We start from the raw sequence: 22,792 nt of genomic DNA on the forward strand, positions 1-22,792 counted from the left end.
ATAGCTTGAAAAAAGAACAGGCATTGAGAACAGAAACAAGGCCAAGGGATTAGCCTTGACATCTTCTAGAAACTCGAATATGCCTTCAGTGACTCAAATTTTTCTCTGCTGTGTGTCTGTAAGTGACCACAAAAGCACTTTTTTCACAATGATTTTAGGGTTACAAATAAATTTAGCAAGAAGACAAATATACAGATATGGAATTTATAATTAATGAGTGTCACCTGTATTAGTATAAGTTTTAGATGCTGAAGTATCCCTGGAAAATATAACATTTAGTCCACATTTGGGGCTTACCATAGATAATATATTGACTATGGCAGGACTCTAGAAAATAGAAAAGTGAATAAAATATAGTTCCTGATCCTAAGAGGTTTATTCTAGTTTCACAAATGACTTAAAGATTTCTACACAGGCTGGGTTGTGGTAGCTGCTACCAGAGATAGATAAACTTCCAACAGAACCTAAGAAAAGAATGATGAGTTTTCCTGGGATGATTAAGAAAGACTTCATTGAAGAGAGGCTGGGGTAAGAGGGAGGGATGCGATCTAGTATATGAATGTTGATGGAGGGATTGTTACATTGAAGTGCTATATCAGGCATTTCACATAGACCGTGTCACTGAAACCCTCGAAATAGCCCTCCGAGGTTGTTGTTCCTAATATGTAAATAGAGAGGCTGGGTGTCAGTTAAATAGGTGTTTTGTCTCAGAATAGAAAACTAGTAAATGTCAGAATTAACATCTAGGTACTAGCTAGTTTGTCTCCAGAGTAGAGGAATTGAACCTTTGATGGGAGGATAGTGAGACACAAAAGTGAGAGAGAAGGGATGGAACGTTCAAAGAAATGGGAAAAATAAGAAGAAAGGCACAGAAACGTGAGTGTTCTTGCCATGGGCTGCACCTAACTCTAACCCAGAGATACTTGATTAAAAATTATGTGAAATCACAAAAGATGAGGATGAAAAGGTATAAGGGTGAATTATGGAAAGTCGTGAATGCTGTTCTGTGGAGGTTTTTTTTGTTTGTTTTGTTTTTTTGTTTTTTAAAGATTTATTTAGGGGCTGGCACTGTGGTGCAGCAGGTTAACGCCGTGGTCTGAAGTGCCAGCATCCCATATTGGAGGCCGGTTCGAGACTCAGCTGTTCCACTTCCAATCCAGCTCTCTGCTAAGGCCTGGGAAAGCAGTGGAAGATGGCCCAAGTCCTTGGGCCCCTGCACCCATGTGGGAGACCCGGAAGAAGCTCCCGGCTTCAGATCGGCACAGCTCTGGCCGTTGCAGCCAACTGGGAAGTGAACCATCGAATGGAAGACCTCTCTCTTTCTCTCTCTGCCTCTCCTCTCTGTGTAACTCTGACTTTCAAGTAAAATAATTAATTAAAATTTTTTATTTATTTATTTGAGAGGCAGAGAGAGAGAGAGAGGTCTTCCATTTGCTGGTTCACTCCCCATTTGGCCTCAACTGCTGTAGCTGGGCTGATCCAAAGCCAGGAACCAAGAGCATCTTCCAGGTCTCCCATGTGCATGCAGGGGCCCAAGCCCTTGGACCATCTTCTATTGCTTTCCCAGGCCATAGCAGAGAGCTGGTTCAGAAGTAGAGCAGCCAGGACTTGAACCCTCAGCCATTTGGGATGCCGGCACTACAGGCAGCAGCTTTACCCACTGTGTCACAGCACCAGCCCCTTCTGTGGAGTTTTGTAGGTATTGGGCAATTATCTTAAGTCGGCTAGAGAAGAGATGATACTATTAATTTTAAATGTAGAAAAAAAAAGATAATTGAAAGCCATGTTAAGAGTAGATCATATAGGAAACAGATTGGAGGCAAGAAGACTAGAGGGCTTTATAACAATCTCAGTGAGAGAACCTCAGGGCCTAAATTAATACATGAGCATAGGAATAGAAAGGATGAATACATCTGAGAGTCATTTTTTTTATTTTAATTTTAATTTTTTAATTTTTTTTTTTGACAGGCAGAGTGGACAGTGAGAGAGAGAGACAGAGAGACAGAGAGAAGGGTTTTTCTTTTCCATTGGTTCACCCTCTAATGGCCGCTGTGGCCAGTGCACTGCACTGGTCCAAAACCAGGAGCCAGGTGCTTCTCCTGATCTCCCATGCGGGTACAGGGCCCAAGGTCTTGGGCCATCCTCCACTGCCTTCCTGGGGCCACAGCAGAGAGCTGGATTGGAAGAGGGGCAACCAGTACAGAATCCGGCGCCCTGACCGGGACTAGAACTCGGTGTACCGGTGCCGCAGGCGGAGGATTAGCCTAGTGAGCTGCGGCGCTGGCCTGAGAGTCATTTCAAAGCCAAAGGTTAGATGTTTCCTTTGATTGAATGTCCAAGAAGAGAAAAATCAAGGTAGTTTAAAAGGAAAAGCATCTAGCTCAGGAGGATAGCTATGGGATTAATCAAAATAATGAGAAAAATAAATCTGAGATAACGATAATGGTTTGTTTATGTTGATTTTTTAAGATTTATTTATTTATTTGAAAGTAAGAGTTACACAGAGGCGAGGCGAGAGAGATAGAGGTATTCCATCCGCTGGTTCACTCCCTGGTTGGCCGTAATGGCTGGAGCTGCACGATCGTCTTCCACCTGGGTGCAGGGGCCCAAGGACTTGGGCCATCTTTTACTGCTTTCCCAGGCCATAGCAGAGAGCTGGATCGGAAGTGGAGCAGCCGGGACTAGAACCAGTGGGTATGCTGGCACTGCAGGCAGCAGCTTTACCTTCTAGACCACAGCACCGGCCCCTATATTGATTTTTGAAATATGTGAAAGGTCCGTATTGGAAGTGTCCAGTTAGTTTTAGAAATAGGAGTCTAGAATTTAGGAGAGGATTGGAGATGTACATGTAAGAATCATCTGAAAGGTATTATTAAAACAATAAGAGATCATCCTCAAAGAAGGTGGTGTGGGATGAGATGAGAAGAAACTGCTGTCAGTTTATGTAATAGACATTTAAAAGTTGAACAAAGGAGAAGGAACCAGTGAGGAAGATTGTGAGAAGGCAGAGATGAGGAGGAGGACAGAGAAAAATTTAACATCAAGGTTAAAAAGGAAAAAGAGTTATGAAGGAGTTTTAGTCAATAGTGTCAGATGTTAGAGAGGGTCAAGGAGAGCTGACTGGGTTATAACCTGTCAGGACGTGATTAGAAAAGAGGAAATGAGTTAGGAAGAATTGGCAAATGACTTAACTTAGAGGGAGGGGACAAGTTAAAATTGGCTTTCCTATTTCTAGCATAAATGAGTGTAAGGAGATGATGCTGTGTGAGCTGAGTAAAGGAATCATGTGGCTGGCTACGTGGGAATATAATGAGTTGGTTTGGGGACATAGAGAGTTTAATGATATTGAGGAATTGGTATTGATGTGGCACAGCAGGTCAAGCCACCTCTGATGCTGGCACCCCATATTGGAGTGCCAGTTCAAATCCAGGCTGCTGTACCTCTGACCCAACTTCCTTCTAATGCACCTGGGAAAGCAGCAGAGATAGCCTTAGTACTTGGTCCCCTGCCACCCAGGTCCATCAGAGACCTGACTCCTGGCTTCCCCCTGGCCCAACCCTAGCCATTGTGGCTATGTGAGGAGTAAACCAGTGGTTGGAAAATTTGTCTCTCTTCTCTGTCACTCTGTCTTTCAAATAAATAAAATCTTTTAAAAAAGTTCTTCTAGTTGTTGATTAAACCTATATATATGTGGAATACACACACACATACATGGAGTCTTCAAAATATTCATAGAAAATTCATATAACCTTTTGTTTTATCAGAGAGAGAATGAGAATGTTCCTCTCTATGGTTCGTTCCCCAAATGTGCATAGTGGCTAGAGTTGGTCTGGGGCTAGTCCTAGGGTGAAACCAAGAGCCAGAAGCACAATACAAGTCTCTCATGTGGATGGCAGGATCCCAATTAACCTGAATCATCACTGCTGCCTACCAGGAATTGAACCCAGGCACTCTGATGTGGGACATGGATGTCTTAACTGCTAGGCTAAATGCCTGTTGTTGTGTTGTCTGTGTGTGTGTGTGTGTGTGTATCAAATTTATTTATTTTAGAGGCAGAAAGGTGGAAAGGAAGAGGAAGTAGAAGAGGAGGGAGGGAGGAGGAGAGAGAGAGACAGAAATGGAGACAGGGAGGGAGCGTGAATATGCTAGCTCTCATTTGTTGGTTTACTTTTCAAATGCCTGTAATGGCTGGGACTGGGCTGAGCTAAAACCAGGAACTGGGAACTCAGTCCAGGTCTTTTCACATGGGTTGCTGGATCCCATATACTTGAGCCATCACTGCTGACCCGAGTCTGCATTGGCAGAGAGTAGAAACCTGGAGCCAAGAAGCACGTATAGAACCCAAGCACTCATTTATGGAACATGGGCATCTTGACCATAGTCTTAGCAGTTATGCCAAATGCCTATGCCCACACCAATGTATTGTTTTTTAATAATGAACTTTTTGAAGCCCCTCATGTGTGTGTATATATATGTATATATGTGTACACATACACACATAAAAATAAGTAATCTGGGACAGGTTTTGTGGTGCAGTGGGTTAAGCCCCATAGCCTATGATGCCAGCATCCCATATGGGTACTGGTTTGATTCCTGGCCACTGCACTTCCCATCTAGCTCCCTGCTAATGCACTGGGAAAGCAGCCCCTGTACCCATGTGGGAGATCTGGATGAAGTTCCTGTCTCCTGTCTTTGGCCTGGCTCAGCCCCAGCCATTGCAGCCATCTGGGAAGTGAACCAGCAGATAGAAGTTCTTTCTGTCTGGGCCAGCGTTGTGGAGTAACAGGTTGAGCTGCTGCCTTTGATGCCAGCATCCCACGTGGGTGCTGATTTGGGTCACGGCTGTTCCACTTCCAATTCAGCTCCCTGCTAATGTGCCTGGGAAAGCAGTGAAGGATGGTCCAAGTGTTTGAGCCCCTGTACTCACGTGGGAGACCTAGATAAGGCTCCTGGCTCCTGGCTTTGGCCTGACTCAACCTTGGTCATTTGAGGAGTGAACCAGTGGGTAGATGACATCTCTCTCTCTCTCTAGTTCTAGCTCTTTCAAAAAAAAAAGGATCTTTCTGTCTCTCTAACTCTGCCTTTCAAATAAATAAATAAGTCTTTAAATAAATGAATAATCTTATTTAGAAAACAAGAAATGAGAAAATTTCACTTGGGGTATTCTAAATATCTCTATAAGTCACTAACTCTATAATACATGATGAGCTTTATGCAAATTAATGTTAACAGATGTTAACTTAAAAAAGATAATGACTTAAGATTAAGACATAATTCCAAAGTCAAACTTTATCTGGAAGCTGATGAAATAAACATTTACTTATGTGTTTTCCTTTTCTTTTTTAGAGAGGCACTCAACAAAATGAAAGATGTGTATGAGAAAAATCCGCAAATGGGAGATCCAGGGAGTTTGCAGCCCAAATTAGCAGAGACTATGAATAACATTGACCGCTTACGAATGGAAATCCACAAGAATGAGGTAGACTTGTTACTCAGGAGTTGTCTGAGATAAATTATTTTTATAAACTTCCTTATGATACTGTTTTTTACTAGAATTATGTTCAAGTACTTACATTTAACTTTAGAGTTTATGATCAAAAAGTAAAATATTATGGTGTATAATCCTTAAATTATTCTCTTATTGAAATTTTTTATTTAAACCTTTATATAAAATAAACATTTGTACTGTTTTTCAAATCAATTGTAAAGTTAATCATTACCAAATTAGAATAAAGATTTCCATTTCTAAGAATTACATAATTATAAAAACTAAAAGCACATTTTAAATGTGGCATACCTTATGAACTTTGAAACATATTTATTGAGCTCAAATATTTTGCTTACTTTTTTCCTAAGGCTTGGCTCTCTGAAGTTGAAGGCAAAATAGGTGGGAGAGGAGACAGAAGACATAGCAGTGACATAAATCATCTTGTGACACAGGGACGAGAAAGGTAACTGTGCATTTTATTTGTACTTCCTCTTGTCCTCAAACTTTTTCACCCTTTTGTACTAACCTTCATAAATTGTTTTCTTCCTGAATTTAACAGCTTTGACATTTAATAACTTAAATCTTATGAATCTAAGTAATTGTCTTTAACAACAGTTACAGGGGAAGTCCAAAATTTCATCTTGCTGTTCGGTTGGAATTTATAACACATCCAAAATAACCAGGAACATAGAAAATTCTTGAAGTTGTACTCTGTGGTGATAGGCTCTCAGGCAGAAGATTCCCTTAAGATGTAGGTGGAAGAAAAATGCCAGCGCTTATAAAAGTTTTTATCAAGTTGCTCAAGTTTTGGAAAGAAAAATGATGCGAATTGATTGTTTGGATCACAGCTTCCAAACAGCATTTTACTAATTTCCATATTTTGATATCACTTGTGACATTTCTCCTGTGGTGTAATAGGTCTTTTTTTCCTCCATGATAAAAGGTACCCAAATTAGGATTCACCTTTGAGACGAATTTGAGAAGTTTAGTATCAAATCTTGGTTTGCTACTTAATTACCTAATTTGAACAAGTTCAATTTTAATGCTCCATGAGTCTCAGTTTCCTGAAACATGGAATAGAAGTTGGAATGCCTACAGGTCATTAGTAATAAAGGAAATAATGTGCATAGTACCTTATAAGAGAATACCTGGTAATAGTATGTGTCTCACAAATGTTAGTTCCTCTCTCTCCTGTTTATCCTCTGTCATTTTTTTTTAATATTTATTTTATTTTTTGAAAAACAGAGCTAGAGAGGTAGAGACAGAGAGAGAGGTCTTCCATTTGCTGGTTTACTTCCCCCAAATGGCCACAAGAACCAGCGCTGTGGCAAGCCAAAGCCAGGAGCCAGGAGCTTCTCCACTGGGCCATCCTCCTCTGCTTTCCCAGGCACATTAGCAGGGAGCTGGATTGGAAGTGAAGCAGCCGGAACGGGAACTGGTGCCCATATGGGATGCCAGCACCACCATCATTTCTTAAAGAATGCATATCTTCAGTTTATCAAGAGATATTCACAAATAACTGTTTTTTGTTATTAGGTAAAAACCCAGGTTAAAAACATCTGTTCTGTTTGGTGTGTATTAAATTAAGGACTTGGCTCTGAAAGTGCTGTTAAATCTAATCCTGTCAATTTTTCCATTATTAAAATTTTATTCATTTGATTACTCAACAAAAGTGGTAACATTCTCTCTTTGATTTAAAACATTTTATTTATTTAAAATTTTATTATTTATTCAAAAGGCAGAGTTAGAGGGAGGGAGAGACAAAGGTCTTCCATTTGCTGTTTCACTCCCCAAATGGCCACAATGACCATGGCTGGGCCAGGCTGAAGTCAAGAATCAAGAGGTTCATCTGGGGCTGGTGCCATGGCACACTAGGTTAATCCTCTGCCTGCGGTGCCGGCATCCCATATGGGCACCAGGTTCTAGTCCCGGTTGCTCCTATTCCAGTCCAGCTCTCTGCTGTGGCCTGGGAGGGCAGTGGAGGATGGCCCAAGTGCTTGGGCCCCTGCACCCGCATGGGAGACCGGGAGGAAGCACCTGGCTCCTGGCTTTGGATTGGCGCAGCGCCAGCTATAGCGGCCATTTGGGGAGTGAACCAATGGAAAAGGAAGACCTTTCTCTCTGTCTCTCTCTCTCTCACTGTCTGTAACTCTACCTGTTAGTAAATTAAAAAAAAAAAAAGAAAAGAAAAGAAAAAGAGCTTCATCTAAGTCTCCTACGTGGGTGGCAAGGGCCCCAGAACTAGGATCATCTTCTTTTGCCCCAAGTGCATTAGCAGGGAGCTGGATCAGAAATGGAGCAGCCAGGACTCGAACCGATGCCTGCATTGAAGATGGTGGCTTAATCTGTGCCAGAACACCAGCACTTATTTAAAACATTTCTAAAAAAAGTAAAATGCCTTTGTATTACCTGCTCTTTCAGATTCTCTGAGTTGTTCCTAAGTTTCCTGTTATTGTGATTAATTAGAAATTAATTTTAATTCTTGTTTTAGTTAAGAGTCTTTTGGTTTTCAGTGACAGAATGAATACTTTACTCATCCTGCCTTAAATTAAAGATGGACTTCGTTGTTTGGCTTTCGGGAAAGCTTGTTCCTAGAGCTAAGATAACATCCTCAGGACTTAGTTTCTCTCCACCCTATAGCTCTGCCCTCTACATTGTTGACTGCATTTTAAGGCTTCATGTGGTGGTCTTCCAAAGCTCTGAGTATCCTTCAGGTTAAAACTCCATGAAAAATTGAATAAGCTGCTCATCCAGTAGTCTCAAACAAGTCCCTGTGCGTTCCTCATCTCTGGGCTACAGGACCACTTGTGAACTGTTCACTTCCACTCTGGATCCTGACTAGAAAGAACTTTACCTGAAACCTGTGACTGAGCATGGGTCTGAGTGTGTCCTCTAAGGAGGGGCAATGAATCTGAAATGATGAAAGACAAGTTTGCATTACATTTTTTTTTTTTTTTTTTTTTTTTTTGACAGGCAGAGTGGACAGTGAGAGAGAGAGAGAGACAGAGAGAAAGGTCTTCCTTTTGCCGTTGGTTCACCCTCCAATGGCCGCCGCGGCTGGCGCTGCGACCTGCGCATCGCGCTGATCCGATGGCAGGAGCCAGGTGCTTCTCCTGGTCTCCCATGGGGTGCAGGGCCCAAGGACTTGGGCCATCCTCCACTGCACTCCCTGGCCACGCAGAGAGCTGGCCTGGAAGAGGAGCAACCGGGACAGGATCGGTTCCCCGACCGGGACTAGAACCCGGTGTGCCGGCGCCGCAAGGCGGAGGATTAGCCTAGTGAGCCGCGGCGCCGGCCTGCATTACATTTTTCTATTTCTAGACCCAGTGATAGTGAGATGTAGATACTGAATACTGTAATCTTATTAATTTTTTTATTTCAGGAAATTGAACAGAGAAACATTTTATATTAGAAGCAATTTATATGGTCAAAATTTAAGAAAACAGGGCTTGGGGCTGGCGCTGTGGTGTAACAGGTAAAGCTGCTGCCTGCAGTGCTGGCATCCCATATGGGTGCTGGTTCTGATCCAGCTCTCTGCTGTGGCCTGGGCAAACAGTAGAAGATGGCCCAATTCCTTTGACCCTGCACCTGTGTGGGAGACCCAGAAGAAGCTCCTGGCTCCTGCCTTCAGATTGGTGCAGCTCTGGCTGTTGCAGCCAATTGGGGAGTGAACCAGCGGATGGAAGAAAGATGACCTTTTCTCTCTCTGCCTCTGTTCTCTCTGTGTAACTCTGACTTAAATAAATATTTTTTTTAAAAAAAAAAGAAAAGAAAAATATTTGGATCCATGTTATTGATACTTAATTTACTGTATGGATCCTGAGATAATCGTAGAAATAACATATAAAGAGTTCCCATGGCCAGCGCCGTGGCTCGCTAGGCTAATCCTCCACCTGCGGCGCCGGCACACCGGGTTCTAGTCCTGGTCGGGGCACCGGATTCTGTCCCGGTTGCTCCTCTTCCAGTCTAGCTCTCTGCTGTGGCCCTGGAAGGCAGTGGAGGATGGCCCAAGTGCTTGGGCCCCTGCACCTGCATGGGAGACCAGGAGAAGCACCTGGCTCCTGGCTTCGGATTGGCGCAGGGTGCTGGCTATCGCAGCCATTTGGGGGGTGAACCAACGGAAGGAAGACCTTTCTCTCTCTGTCTCTCTCTCTCATTGTTTAACTCTGCCTGTCAAAAAAAAAAAAAAAAAAGGAGTTCCCATGTTATGATATTTGATGGAAGATAATCTTATGTTTTACAGTCCTGAAGGAAGTTACACTGATGATGCAAACCAAGAAGTCCGTGGGCCACCCCAACAGCATGGTCACCACAGTGAGTTTGATGATGAATTTGAGGATGATGATCCTTTGCCTGCTATTGGACACTGCAAAGCTATATACCCTTTTGATGGTATGATTTTAACACACTATATTTGATAAAATGGGTTCATTGATGTCTAAACAAACTAAGCCACTCACTTTAGTGGCCTTAGTTAAATAATACATTGTCAGAAAATTATAATCTTAATTCATTAGTATGCATATTTTTCTTTGAGTTATAATATAAATATGGAAGTTTTTCTTCCATACATGGAACTGAAAGAAAATTACTTATGTTATCAGCATCCTAATGTAGATTATTACTTAAGTTTGGTTGATAACAGAATTTCTACCAGAGATCTTACTAATACTTATGTGGACTCAACAGAATTGAAGCAACATGAGCTGTAGCCCACTGGAAGTTTGTAGCTGGTGGGTATCAGTGCATGCTCTTCCTTGCGGCTTACTAACATTGAAAGCCAGGTACAGTGTGTAGCTGAATATCATCATCATATCCTGACTCTAGATCACCTTTTCAGATGAGAGTGAGAGAGAAAATAGTAGCTTACCATTGTGCCATCTTTTCCTCTGTGGTAACTGGAGAATAAACTCTGTGAGGGGAGTAAGTCATTGTGACCCTCCTTAGATTTTTAATTACCCTTCCTTCCCCTGAACGCTAAGAACCTTTTCCTCAACTAGCAGGAGAGCAGAGTAACACCTTCTGAAGTAAGCTTGTAAAGTGGTATATGATTTAAGGTCTTTCTGTATTCACCTGTTGTGTTGGTTATAAAGTTGAGTAAAGTTTTTAGTTAGCCCTCATACTCAGATAATGTATTAATAAATTTCAAATCTTGCTATAATGTAATCTAGAGAGTAGGGAAGGAATCTAGCAAGATCCTGTTACGAAAATTATTGCTGTTAAGTAAGTTGGGAATAGTTAGAAGAAAGGGTGTCCGGAGCCCAATAAGGTCTTGAAGAAAGTTTGTGCTTTGTGGCCATTCTGCTTCCACCATCACCAGAGCTGAGCCTGAGTTTTTCTCTTCAAACTTTGTTCTTCCTTTTTTTTCCCCACTGTTTTACTGTCCTGTTAACTGTTTCCCTGATCCATACCTCATGAATTTTTAATGGAATTTTCTTTCTACTTCTCCAATTCTTTTATTTTATCTTATTTATTTTTGAAAGGCAAACACAGAGATTTTCCACCTAATTTTTCATCCCCCAAATACCTACAACAGCCAGTGCTGGGCCAGTCCAAAGCCAGGGCTGAGAATTCCACGCAGGTGTCTCACTTAGGTGGCAAGAGCCCAAGTACTTGGGTAATCATCTGCTGCCTATCAAGTGCATTAGAAGGAAGCTGGTTTAGAAGTGGAAGTGGGACTTGATTCCCAGACACTCTGATATGCGATGTGGGTATTCCAGACTGTGGCTTTAACCCACTGTGCCACAACACCCGCCGTTCATGAGTTTTTAAGATCGCAGTACTACTTGAATTTGGGAAAGGAATTGGGAATAGAGATATAAAGTACCCTGCTATATCACATATTATCTCTGTGACTCAGTTTGCTCTCTGTTATCTGGAGGAGATATTAATATAGCTCCAAGACTTGTGCAGCTCAGAGAAGGGAGAATGTGTATAAAAGTATTGAGAAAGTTGGCCGGCGCTGCGGCTCAATAGGCTAATCCTCTGCCTAGCGGCGCCGGCACCCTGGGTTCTAGTCCCGGTCGGGGTGCCGGATTCTGTCCCGGTTGCCCCTCTTCCAGGCCAGCTCTCTGCTATGGCCCGGGAGTGCAGTGGAGGATGGCCCAAGTGCTTGGGCCCTGCACCCGCATGGGAGACCAGGAGAAGCACCTGGCTCCTGCCATCGGATCAGCGCAGTGCGCCAGCAGCAGCGCGGCGGCCATTGGAGGGTGAACCAATGGCAAAGGAAGACCTTTCTCTCTGTCTCTCTCTCTCTCACTGTCCACTCTGCCTGTCAAAAAAAAAAAAAAAAAAGTATTGAGAAAGTATCCCAGAGATGTTGTTGCCACTGAATCAGTTGGTTCTCTGGTTCCAAGAGCATTGAAATCTAACAGGATTTCATGTTATTTTGTGTATTGTGTTTGTAACTTGCATTAAAAAGTAAAGTATCACAGTGCTTAAATTATGCTAATGTTATGAAAATTCTCATCTAGGACATAATGAAGGCACTCTGGCAATGAAAGAAGGGGAAGTTCTTTACATTATTGAGGAGGACAAAGGCGATGGATGGACAAGAGCTCGGAGACAGAATGGTGAAGAAGGCTACGTTCCCACATCATACATAGATGTAACTCTAGAGAAAAACAGTAAAGGTGCAGTAACTTATATCTGAACTAACCAGGTGGCTTTGTGCCATGTATGGCATAGAGGTGATAACATAAAATGGTTGGAAAAAATAAGAAAACTTAGAAGGCATCCAGATTTTATTGTTCACTATGTGAGCTGAGTGTAGGCTTGATCTTAGAAATGTGAGTATGACCACAAGATACTGTTTTTGTGGTGCTTTCCCGTTGGAGTGATGTTGATGTGAAGCTTAATTGATGCCTTTTGCTTTATGTCCTGCTTAAGTCTGTGTGAAGGATTTGTGTTTCTCTGCCTAATTAGAGTTTGATTTATTGGGCAGGAATCTGTAGGCAGTGTGTGCCCCTCTGTCTCCTTGTCCCCTTTGCTTCAGAAAACACAGTGACTGGAGTGAATGCACATAAGTACAACTACTCCGAAATGCTGTAGAGAGCTGAGTGGTTTTTCTGGGAAAAAAATATAGCTGGGCAAAATAATATGATCATTTTTTTCCTCTTTATGTTTTAGTTTCCTCAAGGAGGAAAATAAGCATCCAGCACATACCCTATTAAGTAGCAGGCTAATTGAGAGAGCTGCAAAGTAAGTCACCCGCTCCAGCTCTCGGGCGAGTAAAGCAGCTTTCTTTGTAGACCTGAACTCTCCAGGTGTCCTGGTAATGCCCAGTAACGTCGGAGCTGCTTTCCAGAGTCACGTGCTTGTCTTTTCATCTTGGAAATATCTTTTGGGAAGTATCACTTTTCTGCTTACTTCGCAGTTGGTAGTTATACATAGGAAAATATTTCTAAGTCATTGAAGACAGAGGACATCTTGAATGGAGGGGATGTGCTGGCAAATTTTACTTTTAAAAAAGAAATTTTTTAAAAATAAATTGGCTTGAAGGAAGATACCTGTGATACCATTTAGGGCATTTCCTCATGTTAGACGAATCAGCAGTTACTAGGTCAGATTGGTTTTTTTTCCTCCTAATTTCAACAAACATTTGTTAGAACTGCATGGTCAAGGATTGTGCAGTGCTAATTGTGGTCTCAGCCTGTGCTACTTGGGTGGCAAAGCAGAGTGAGGAAGTGGTTAGATTGGTCCTTGATTTTGTTCATGTTTCACATTTTTGGGGGGGCTTTTCAGTAGCTGACTATAAAATGACTTTAGAGACATTTGGGACACCCCTTTTGGTCTTTCCAAAGGTCTTCAGTAATTGTTCTTTTCTTTTTCCTCCTGGACTGCAGGTTCCTGAAGAGGGTTTCTGAGGAAATGGGCAAGATGTTGGAGGAGGTTACGTGCAGCCGCTTTGGGGGAGGGTATTAGACTGGTCAGGCTCAAAGGGAGAGTGAGAGAAGCAAGTCGCATGAGTGCATGCAGACATGATTATTTTTTACTAACTTCGTTAGCATTTCCATACATCGTTTTAAAATAAATCATTGTATAGCAGTCCTTAAATTCCTAATTCACAGTTATTCACACAGAAGGAAAAAGCCAACAGTGGCTCTTTTCCCATGTATTTTACTGATGTCCGAATCTGAAAGAATACAGAGCTGTCATAAAGTGTGTTTTGCTCTGGCTGTCCAAGCAGGACTGTCTCCATCCCAGCTCTGTTCTAATTGGCTTTTAGGCCCATTGTCTGTTAGAGTCCTTGTGTTTGTGTCTGCCTGCGCCACCTCCATGCTTGCTTAACATCCTGTTGCATGTGTAGAGTGATGGGGCTTGACTTTTTAGGCATGTCTGTATAATCGCTTGTTTCTTGTCAAAGCCTTTGTTTTGTTTTACATTCGGGGTGCAAATCGTCTCGTCAGACATCTCCAGCACTAATGTTTCCATCATAGTGTTTTGTGTGTATGCTGCTATAACTTCCCACTGCAAACATTCCAGTTCTGGCATTGTGAAGAAGTAGTCTGTGAACTTGAAGTATTTATGACAAGAGAAAGAAAACATCTCTGCTCTAGCCTACAGCCCAATTGAAAGAACTCTTTGAAACCTGATCCATCTTCAGCCCCTCAGCCTGGGAAGACTGGTAGTCCGCACTGAACTCCTGGCATAGTAAACACCGAAGATCCTCGCCACCTCTCGACAAAGGACTGTTGTCAAAAGTCAGCTGCTTCCATTCGAATGCTGCCTTACTCTCGAGTGCCTCAACCTGTTCGTTGCCAACACCACCACTACAGTATCCCACAAAGGGCTTTAAGTGTCAGCTCAGTGCGACCTCCTTTAACGGCGGCCCTGCCCTGCTGCAGCTGCTGCCAACGTAGCCTCGGTAGGTGGCTTTTAGAGCTCCACCGTGTACCATGGTGCATCTCTACATTTGTGCATCAAACTAAAGACAAGTCCATTTTACTTGGTGTTTTTATGAGAAGTTTTATGGACCTCCCCCCACTGTCTTTTAATTTGGGGTTATGATGATATCATTTGATTATTACAATGATAGTCTCTTTCCAAGTGATGCTTTTGTTCAAACCAGATAAATTTTAGTGAAACTTTGTAATGATCTCTGTGCACTTTTACTTGTAAAATGGGAATTTCTATATGTTCATACTTGTAAATATCATTGTCCTTAGTGCCCTTATTGCTCATGTTTGTCCCGCCTCGCATTTGTGATTCTGTTAAGGACTTATATCTTAACTAATTTCTTAGTGCTGTTGTAAGGAAGATGGGTGGGGGTGGGGGGGTTATTTGTACCACTGAAGCATCATTAATTTGGTCCTTTACTGTCTTGAGGGGAGAAAGAGAACGTGAAATGGTCTGTGTATTACTGCATTTTAAGCAATATTTTAGAGGCTGTGTGACTGCTTTAATAATTTTCTTCCCAGTGTTATTTGAATCATACTACCAGCTATACTAAAGCTGAATGACAATTGTGTGAGAGTTAATGCCTTCATAAGATCCAAGTACACTACTGTTACACAGCTGACATACGTGTATTACCTTTGAGGTTAGTGAACTATAACGTTTAGATATTGAATCTCGTTACAGGGTTATTTATATAATATGACATTTTATTCAATACTGACCGACTACATGAAGTAGTTTTAAAACCTAGTGCTATTTTTATTTTAAAGGTTAGCAATGAGGAGGAAATGTGATCTGGCTGTGTTTGTCTTCTGTACAAAGCCTGAAGTGCTTACGTGTTTCTGGCTAACAGCCACAGAGGGCAAAGTTTAAGGCTTTCTTGTAAGGACTAACTGTTCTTTTCAAGCTACTGTTTGTTTTTCTAAAAGCAGGATTTGCTTCCGTAGGAGGCAAGTTCCTTTACATGGAGTAGTGCAACCTGTATATGGGTGATTAAAATAGCAAAGACATTTGTACTTGCACAGTTTGAATCATTCTGAAATCATTCTTAAATTTTGAACATGTGATTGTCCAAAAGAAATCTTTAATTTTCCAGTAATTTTTACTCTTTGTGCACATATTGATTTCTTATGGTAACTGCTTTGTTTAAGGTAGTGTTCTCTGTTGAGAATATTTTCATGGAATAAAACAATCTTTTCATGATCAGTGAAGGTGTAGAGTGTGTTACCTCTTTTTTGCTATGTGAATCAAAGAGACGTAATGATTTTGTTCGTCAGTGTGCTCAATTTCAGGTAACACAATGTAGATGACGAGTTCCATAAGAGGGGCAATGTAATGTTTTTTAGAAATTTTATTCTACTTTTAGTTTCTCTCATGTTTTCCTAAGGAAACAAACCAACTACTTTTTTAAAAAGGTTTTAAAAATTTTTTTTTATTTGAACTGGGTTCTAGTCTGGTTGGGGCACCAGATTCTGTCCCGGTTGCCCCTCTTCCAGGCCAGCTCTCTGCTATGGCCCAGGAAGGCAGTGGAGGATGGCCCAAGTGCTTGGGCCCTGCACCCCATGGGAGACCAGGGAAGCACCTGGCTCCTGGCTTCGGATCAGCACGGTGCGCCGACCGCAGCGGCCATTGGAGGGTGAACCAACAGAAAAAGGAAGACCTTTCTCTTTGTCTTTCTCACTGTCCACTCTGCCTGTCAAAAAAAAGAAAAAAAATTTTTTTTATTTGAAAGGAAGAGTTACAGAGAGAGGGAGAGACAGAGATCATTCATCCACTGGATCACCCCCCAGCAGCTGCAGCAGCCAGAGTTGGGCTGGTCAGGAACCAGGAGCCTCTTCTGGATCTCCCACGTGGGTGCAGGGGTCCAAGCACTTGGGCTATCTTCTGCTGCCTTCCCAGGCACATTAGAGGGAGCTGGATCAGAAGTGGAACAGCCAGAACTCGAACTGGCACCCACTATGCAAACATGCCAGCCCCAAACTAATTCTTCAGAATGAGTTTAAATTGATGTAATAATTTGTATGTAACTTTGTTCAGTAACTACCTTGCACAGACTTTGCTTTTATATCGTCTTATCATCTGGATCCTTAAGAACTGCCCCTGGACCAGATAGCCTGATCTAACCGCCACAGGCTGGCCAGCATTTCCTGTGATTCCTCTTGAATCCTGACCAGTTAGTGAGAGCCCTGTGTCTTGCCGGCACTTGAAGTGTGGAAAGAGAACACTTACTGTAAGTCGTAAGTCATGACGTGTCTGTCACTTTGGAAATCCTAGCTTCAGAAGACTGAAATAAAGACCAAAAACTGTGACTTTAGACTTTCAGCAACCTGAAGAGGGAGTAAAACTCGGGGTAGATCCTGAACAGTGAGAGGCTGCTGTTGTTGAGATGGCGATTTAGAGATCAGTGCCAAGCTTGGAAGTAGGGTCACAAAACAATGAAGATAGCAGGAAAGTGGTGTCAAATGTTACATGGCAGATGAACAGAGGTTTGGGGAAAAAGAAGCTCAAAACAATTAAAAGGGCTTTTACTATCTCAGCTAAGATCAGGGAAGTCCAGTCCTACTTGCTAAGGAAAGATAAGTTCTTTACAAGAATAATAACAAAAAGAAGAGGCACCCCAGCTTGTTGAAAAGCATTTTACTTGGACAAGATATTCAAATGAAAAAATAACACTGAAACTGTTCTGATGAGTTCATGTACCATATACAAGGGGACTTCAAAAAGCTCATGGAAAAATAGAATTAGAAGGTATTTATTTTGTTACAAAAATTTTTTAAGATTTTATTTTTATTTTTTTAAAGATTTATTTTATTTATTTGAAAGAGCAAGAGAGAGAGAGAGGTCTTCTATCCATTGGTTCACTCCCCAATTGGCTGCAATGGTCGGAGCTGTGCCAGTCTGAAGCCAGGAACCAGGAGCTTCTTCCGGTCTCCCATGTGGGTGCAGGGGCCCAAAGACTTGGGCCATCTTCTGCTTTCGCAGGCCATAGCAGAGAGCTGGATGGGAAGTGGAGCAGCCGGGACTCGAACCGGCGCCCATATGGGATGCTGGCGCTTCAGACCTGGGCTTTAACCTGCTGTACCACAACGCCGTCCCTAAGTTTTTTTTATTTATTTACTTATCTGACAGAGTGGGGAGTTGGGGGAGCTCCCATCCACTGGTTCACTCCCCAAATGGCTGCAACAGCCAGGCAAAAGCCAGGAGCCTGAAACTCCATCTAGGTCTTCCATGGGAGTGGTAGGGGCCCAAGTACTTGGGTCATCTTCTGCTACTTCTCTAGACACATTAGCAGGGAGCTGAATCAGAGGAGAGCGGTTTGAGGGACCTGTGCTGTGATGTAGTAGATTAAGCATCTGCTTGTGGTACTGGCATCCCATATGGGTGCTGGTTCGAGTCCTGGCTGTTCCACTTCTGATCCAGCTCCCTGCTGATGGCCTAGGAAAATAGTAGAAGATGGTCCAAGTGATTGGGCCCCTGCACCTGCATGGGAGACCTGGAAGAGGCTCTTGGCTTAAGATCAGCTCAGCTCTGGCTGTTGCAGCCATTTGGGGAGTGAATCAGCAGATGGAAGACCTTTCTCTCTGTCTCTCCCTCTCTCTCTAACTCTGTCTCTCAAGTAAATAAATAAATATTTTTGTTTTTTGTTTTTTTTTTTTTGACAGGCAGAGTGGATAGAGAGAGACAGAAAGGTTTTCCTTTTTCTGTTGGTTCACCCCCCAAATGGCCGCTGCGGCCGGCGCACCGCGCTGGTCCGAAGCCAGGAGCCAGGTGCTTCTCCTGGTCTCCCATGCGGGTGCAGGGCCCAAGGACTTGGACCATCCTCCACTGCCTTCCTGGGCCATAGCAGAGAGCTGGCCTGGAAGAGGGGCAACCGGGATAGGATCCGGCGCCCCAACCGGGACTAGAACCCGGTGTGCTGGCGCCTCAAGGCGGAGGATTAGCCTGTTAAGCCATGGCGCCGGCCAATAAATAAATCTTTAAAAAAAATCTGGATGCCAGTATCAAATGTCAGTGTCACAAGTGGCAGTTTAACCTGCAGTGCCAACTCCTGCAAAAAAATTTTTTTAAATCCATGCATAGTGAAAACTTTTCATTGTTTTGAGCTTTCATTTTACCATGAAAAACAAAGACCCCTTTTGTTCCTGAGTACAGTCACTGTCAGTAACTAGGGAAACTATAGGAAATCAGAGAGGCACCACAGGACTGGCGAATGGACAGACAAATTCTGAATAGTGCATTCTGGGAAGCTTGACAGCAATACTTGAAAGTACCAGATAATGTTAGCATTTAGGGGAAAATGTAATGGGTAACTGACCTAGGCGCCTAAGAATCAGTCATGTCAAACTAGCCTCATTCCTTTTAAAAAAAGATTTATTTATTTAAAAGACAGGCAGAGGCAGAGAGAGAAAGTCTTCCATCCGCTGGTTCACTCCCCAAATGGCCGCAGTGGCTGGAGCAGGGCCGATCTGAAGCCAGGAGCTTCTTCCAGGTCTCTTATGTGGGTGCAGGGGCCCAAAGACTTGGGCCATCTTCCACTGTTTCCCCAGGCCATAGCAGAGAGCTGGATCAGAAGAGGAACAGCTGGGACTCGGCTTTACCTGCTATGCCACAGTGCCAGCCCCAACCTGATTCCTTTCATTAGATAAAAAGGAGCACTTTTTTGTTTGTTTGTTTTGTTTAGACTTATTTATTTGAAAGGCAGAGTTAGAGATCGTTCTTCCATCTACTGTGTCTCACCCCACCCCCCACCCCCCAATCATTGCAATGGCCAGGGCTGAAACCAGGAGCCAAGAGCTTCATCTGGGTCTCCCAAGTGGGTGGCAGGGATCCAAGCACTTGGGCCATCTTCTGTTGCCTAGGGGAGCTAGGTCAGAAGTGAAGCAGTCGGGACTCAATCTGGCATTCATACTGCATGCCAGTGTCAAGTGGCACCTGAGCCTACTACATGGGTACTTTTAATATATGCCTCGATTTCACCACAATTTCAATTGGATTAGATTCCTCACTCACATTTGTAAGATGATGGCAACTTTGTAGTAGAGAACAGGAGGTTGCAACAAGCTGATTTGGTAAACCCAGGATGTCAACTCTCCTAGAGTTTCTTGTAGAAAATACATATACGTACGTCTGGGGCTGACTCTGTGGTACAGTGGGTTAATGCCCTGGCCTGAAGCACTGGCATCCCATATGGGTGCCAGTTCTAGTCCCGGCTGCTTCACTCCTGATCTAGCTCTCTGCTATGGCCTGGGAAAGCGGTGGAAGCACCTACGGTGCTGGCACACCGGGTTCTAGTCCTGGTCGGGGCGCCGGATTCTGTCCCAGTTGCTCCTCTTCCAGTCCAGCTCTCTGCTGTGGCCCGGGAAGGCAGTGGAAGATGGCCCAAGTCCTTGGGCTCTTGCACCTGCATGGGAGACCTGGAAGAAGCTCTTGGCTCCTGGCTTCGGATCAGCACAGCTCCGGTCATTGTGGCCATCTGGGGAGTGAACCAGCAGATGGAAGACCTCTCTCTCTCTGTGTGTGCCTCTCTTCTCTCTGTGTATCTCTGACTTTCAAATAAGTAAATAAAAATAAAATACATTTACGTATGTTGTGAACCATAGTAAAATAAGCAAATCTGTACACAGTTTTAACAACAAACTGCCACTGCTGCCTCTATTTTTTTTTTTCTTTTCTTTTCTTTTCTTTTTTTTTTTGACAGAGTTAGAGACAGAGAGAAAGGTCTTCCTTTTTCTGTTGGTTCACCCCCCAAATGGCTGCTATGGCCGGCACGTTGCGGCCGACGCACTGCACCGATCCGAAGCCAGGAGCCAGGTGCTTCTCCTGGTCTCCCATGCAGGTGCAGGGCCCAAGCACTTGGGCCATCCTCCACTGCCTTCCCGGGCCACAGCAGAGAGCTGGACTGGAAGAGGAGCAACTGGGACAGAATCCGGCGCCCCGACCAGGACTAGAACCCGGTGTGCCAGCACCGTAGGCGGAGGATTAGCCTAGTGAGCTGCGGCGCTGGCCCACTGCTGCCTCTAAAGGTAACCATCATCTTGGGCTCTTGCTTTTTCTTTGCAGTTTTACCACATGGGTACTTTTTCCTAATGCTGATTAGCTTTGTTTCCAGCTCTGTAAGGATCGTGTCTGTGGAGACACTGTGAGAATCAGACAGTGCACACTGATAGATAGCTATAGTGTATGCTAAATATTGGAATATGTACATGTTGGTAAACAGTAACTCAGAAAAGCAGTAAACTTTGTTAATCCTATGAGTTATAGTACATGTGGTTGGTTTCGGACACCACACATGACCTGTGTAATTCCTAGGTGTTTCGGTTGTGAGCACTGTGGGCAAAGCTGGGCGTGCTACAGATTTCCTGTTACTTACGTCAGGAGTTGGTAGGAGAGGGCCCTGGGCAACCAAGCTGAAGGCACTGACTCTCTTCATCCCCTGGAGATGCTTCAGTGGAGGCCACGCCGTTTCTAAGCTGTGGGAGCCTCTGGGGAGGCTGGGAGGGAGCATGTGCGGATGCAGGTGCTTGCATGGGCACAGGCCCTGGTGCTTTTCTTGAATTTTGGCTTTATTTGACAATTTATTCTGTGGTGGAGTGGCCTGCCTTGTAACTAGCAGGTATGAGGAAGGGAACTTTACCAGGAAAGACTTCTCCTCCTCCCTTTGGCTCAGCTCCAGACAGGAGCGTCGTGGTTGCCAGCCCTCTCACCTCCACAAGTCCACCTTTCCTCTCGCTTTGGGCAGACCCAGCCGTACCGACTCAGGGCCAGCAAAGCCCTTGGCACAATTGCCTGCTGTTTTTATTCTCCCTTCTTCCCTCTCTGCCTTTGTCCTGCATCATAACTGGCATCCAGCCAGTTGAGTGGTGGTTTTGTGATTGGCCAGCATGGGGGACAGGGTCTGGGTGTGCAATGAGACAAAGACAAGCTCCCAGTTCTGGCAAACCACGAGTGGCATTCTTCACCCACCCCACTCTCCCTCCCTCCCTCTCTGCACACTTTTCTATGGCTGAGAGCCCCTGCCTGTAGCTCTTGGCATGTGACCAGCATCTGGACAGACTTTGATGCTCTTAAAGAGAGTCACCAGTGCTCCTTATCCTGGCCATCACTTAGGAGTCGCACTTTCCTCGCTTTGTCAGTAAAAAGGAAGTAAAAGTGTTTTATCGTGGTCTTTAGTGCTGTTTTGATCTGTGACTTTTTTCCTTTGGCTGGTTATCCCTGTTTGTTCACAAGAGTTGTTTACATATTAAGGATGCTAGTTGTGCTCGTTACCTCGCACTGTTCTGCAAGGCAGTTAATTTCGGCTGGGATCTTCTCACGAGGTTGCGGTCGAGCTGTTGGCAGTCATTGGCAGGCTCTGAGTGGGGCTGGAAGACAGCAGGGCCGTTCAGGGAGTGTTGGTAGGCCTCAGTTCCTTGCCACGTGGGCCTCTCCAGCGTGCTTCCAGTGCGGCACCGAGCTTGCCAGTGAAGGACTCAAGAGAAAGAAGTCAGGATGAAAGCCGCAGTCTTTTTTTTTTTTTTTTTTAAGATTTATTTATTTGAAAGACACAGTTACAGAGAGGTAGAGACAGAATAAGCCTTCCATCTGCTATTTCACTTCCCAAATGGCTGCGACTGCCGGGGCTGAGCCCATCCGAAGCCAGGAACCAGGCTTCTTCCAGGTTTCCCACATGGGTGTAGGGTCCCAAGGACTTGGGTCATCCTCCACTGCTTTCTCAGGCACATGAGCAGGGAGCTAGATGGGAAGTGGAGCAGCCGGGACTTGAACCAGTGCCCATATAGGATGCCAGTGCTGCAGGCTGGGGCTTTAGCCCACTGCACCACAGCACCGGCCCCAGCCTAAGTCTTTTTATAACCCAGTCTCAGACATGACATACCATGACTTCTGTCCTCTGCTGTTGGTTGCACAAACCAACTCTTGCACAGTGTGGGATGGAACAGCACGGGTGTGAACCAGCATCATTGGGGGCCATCTTGGAAGCTGCCATACAGTCCTTCGTGTTTTCTGTGTTGCTAGCATCTCTGCTTTTTGTTTTCTCTAAGATGGCTTTTGATAAGTAGAAGTTTTTCATTATAACACAGATTGATCAGTGTCTCAATGTTTTTCTAAGAAACTCTTGAGTCAGAGTAAAAAGGGATATTCTATATTTTCTTCTAAAAGTGTTAAGAATTTTGTCTTTCACATGAATTTAGTTACATTTTACTTTGATGTGATGAAGTAAAGAATTATTTTTTCCTTTTACTTAACTAGCTTTTCACAAATTATTTTAAAAAGTCACCCTTTTACCAGCTGATCAACAGGATCACTCTGTCATATGTGAAATTTCTAACAACAGTTTCTTAAGTACTGTAGCTTACTGAGCTTTTATGAAGTCTGTAGGACAGACACAGGTCTGGTGGGCATTGTCAC

At 43.7% G+C, this 22,792-nt stretch overlaps 1 protein-coding gene across 2 annotated transcripts in view; it reads left to right on the plus strand.

Moving 5' to 3' along the window:
- FNBP1L (formin binding protein 1 like) overlaps positions 1 to 15,574 on the plus strand; it is a 125,242-nt gene extending 109,668 nt beyond the window's left edge. Inside the window, exons 11-15 of one of the 2 annotated variants that reach the window (XM_062191750.1) lie at positions 5,347 to 5,479; positions 5,857 to 5,951; positions 9,732 to 9,880; positions 11,962 to 12,120; positions 13,333 to 15,570. In XM_062191750.1, the coding sequence (XP_062047734.1) occupies positions 5,347 to 5,479; positions 5,857 to 5,951; positions 9,732 to 9,880; positions 11,962 to 12,120; positions 13,333 to 13,340 (544 nt within the window). In that variant the 3' untranslated portion in view covers positions 13,341 to 15,570. Of the gene's footprint in view, positions 1 to 5,346; positions 5,480 to 5,856; positions 5,952 to 9,731; positions 9,881 to 11,961 lie in introns of both variants that reach the window. The other variant, XM_062191749.1, reaches the window with a different exon arrangement.
- The last annotated feature ends 7,218 nt before the right edge of the window (positions 15,575 to 22,792 follow it).

Source organism: Lepus europaeus, chromosome 5, assembly GCF_033115175.1.
Source record: "Lepus europaeus isolate LE1 chromosome 5, mLepTim1.pri, whole genome shotgun sequence".
In the NCBI taxonomy this organism is placed as follows: Eukaryota; Metazoa; Chordata; class Mammalia; order Lagomorpha; family Leporidae; genus Lepus; species Lepus europaeus.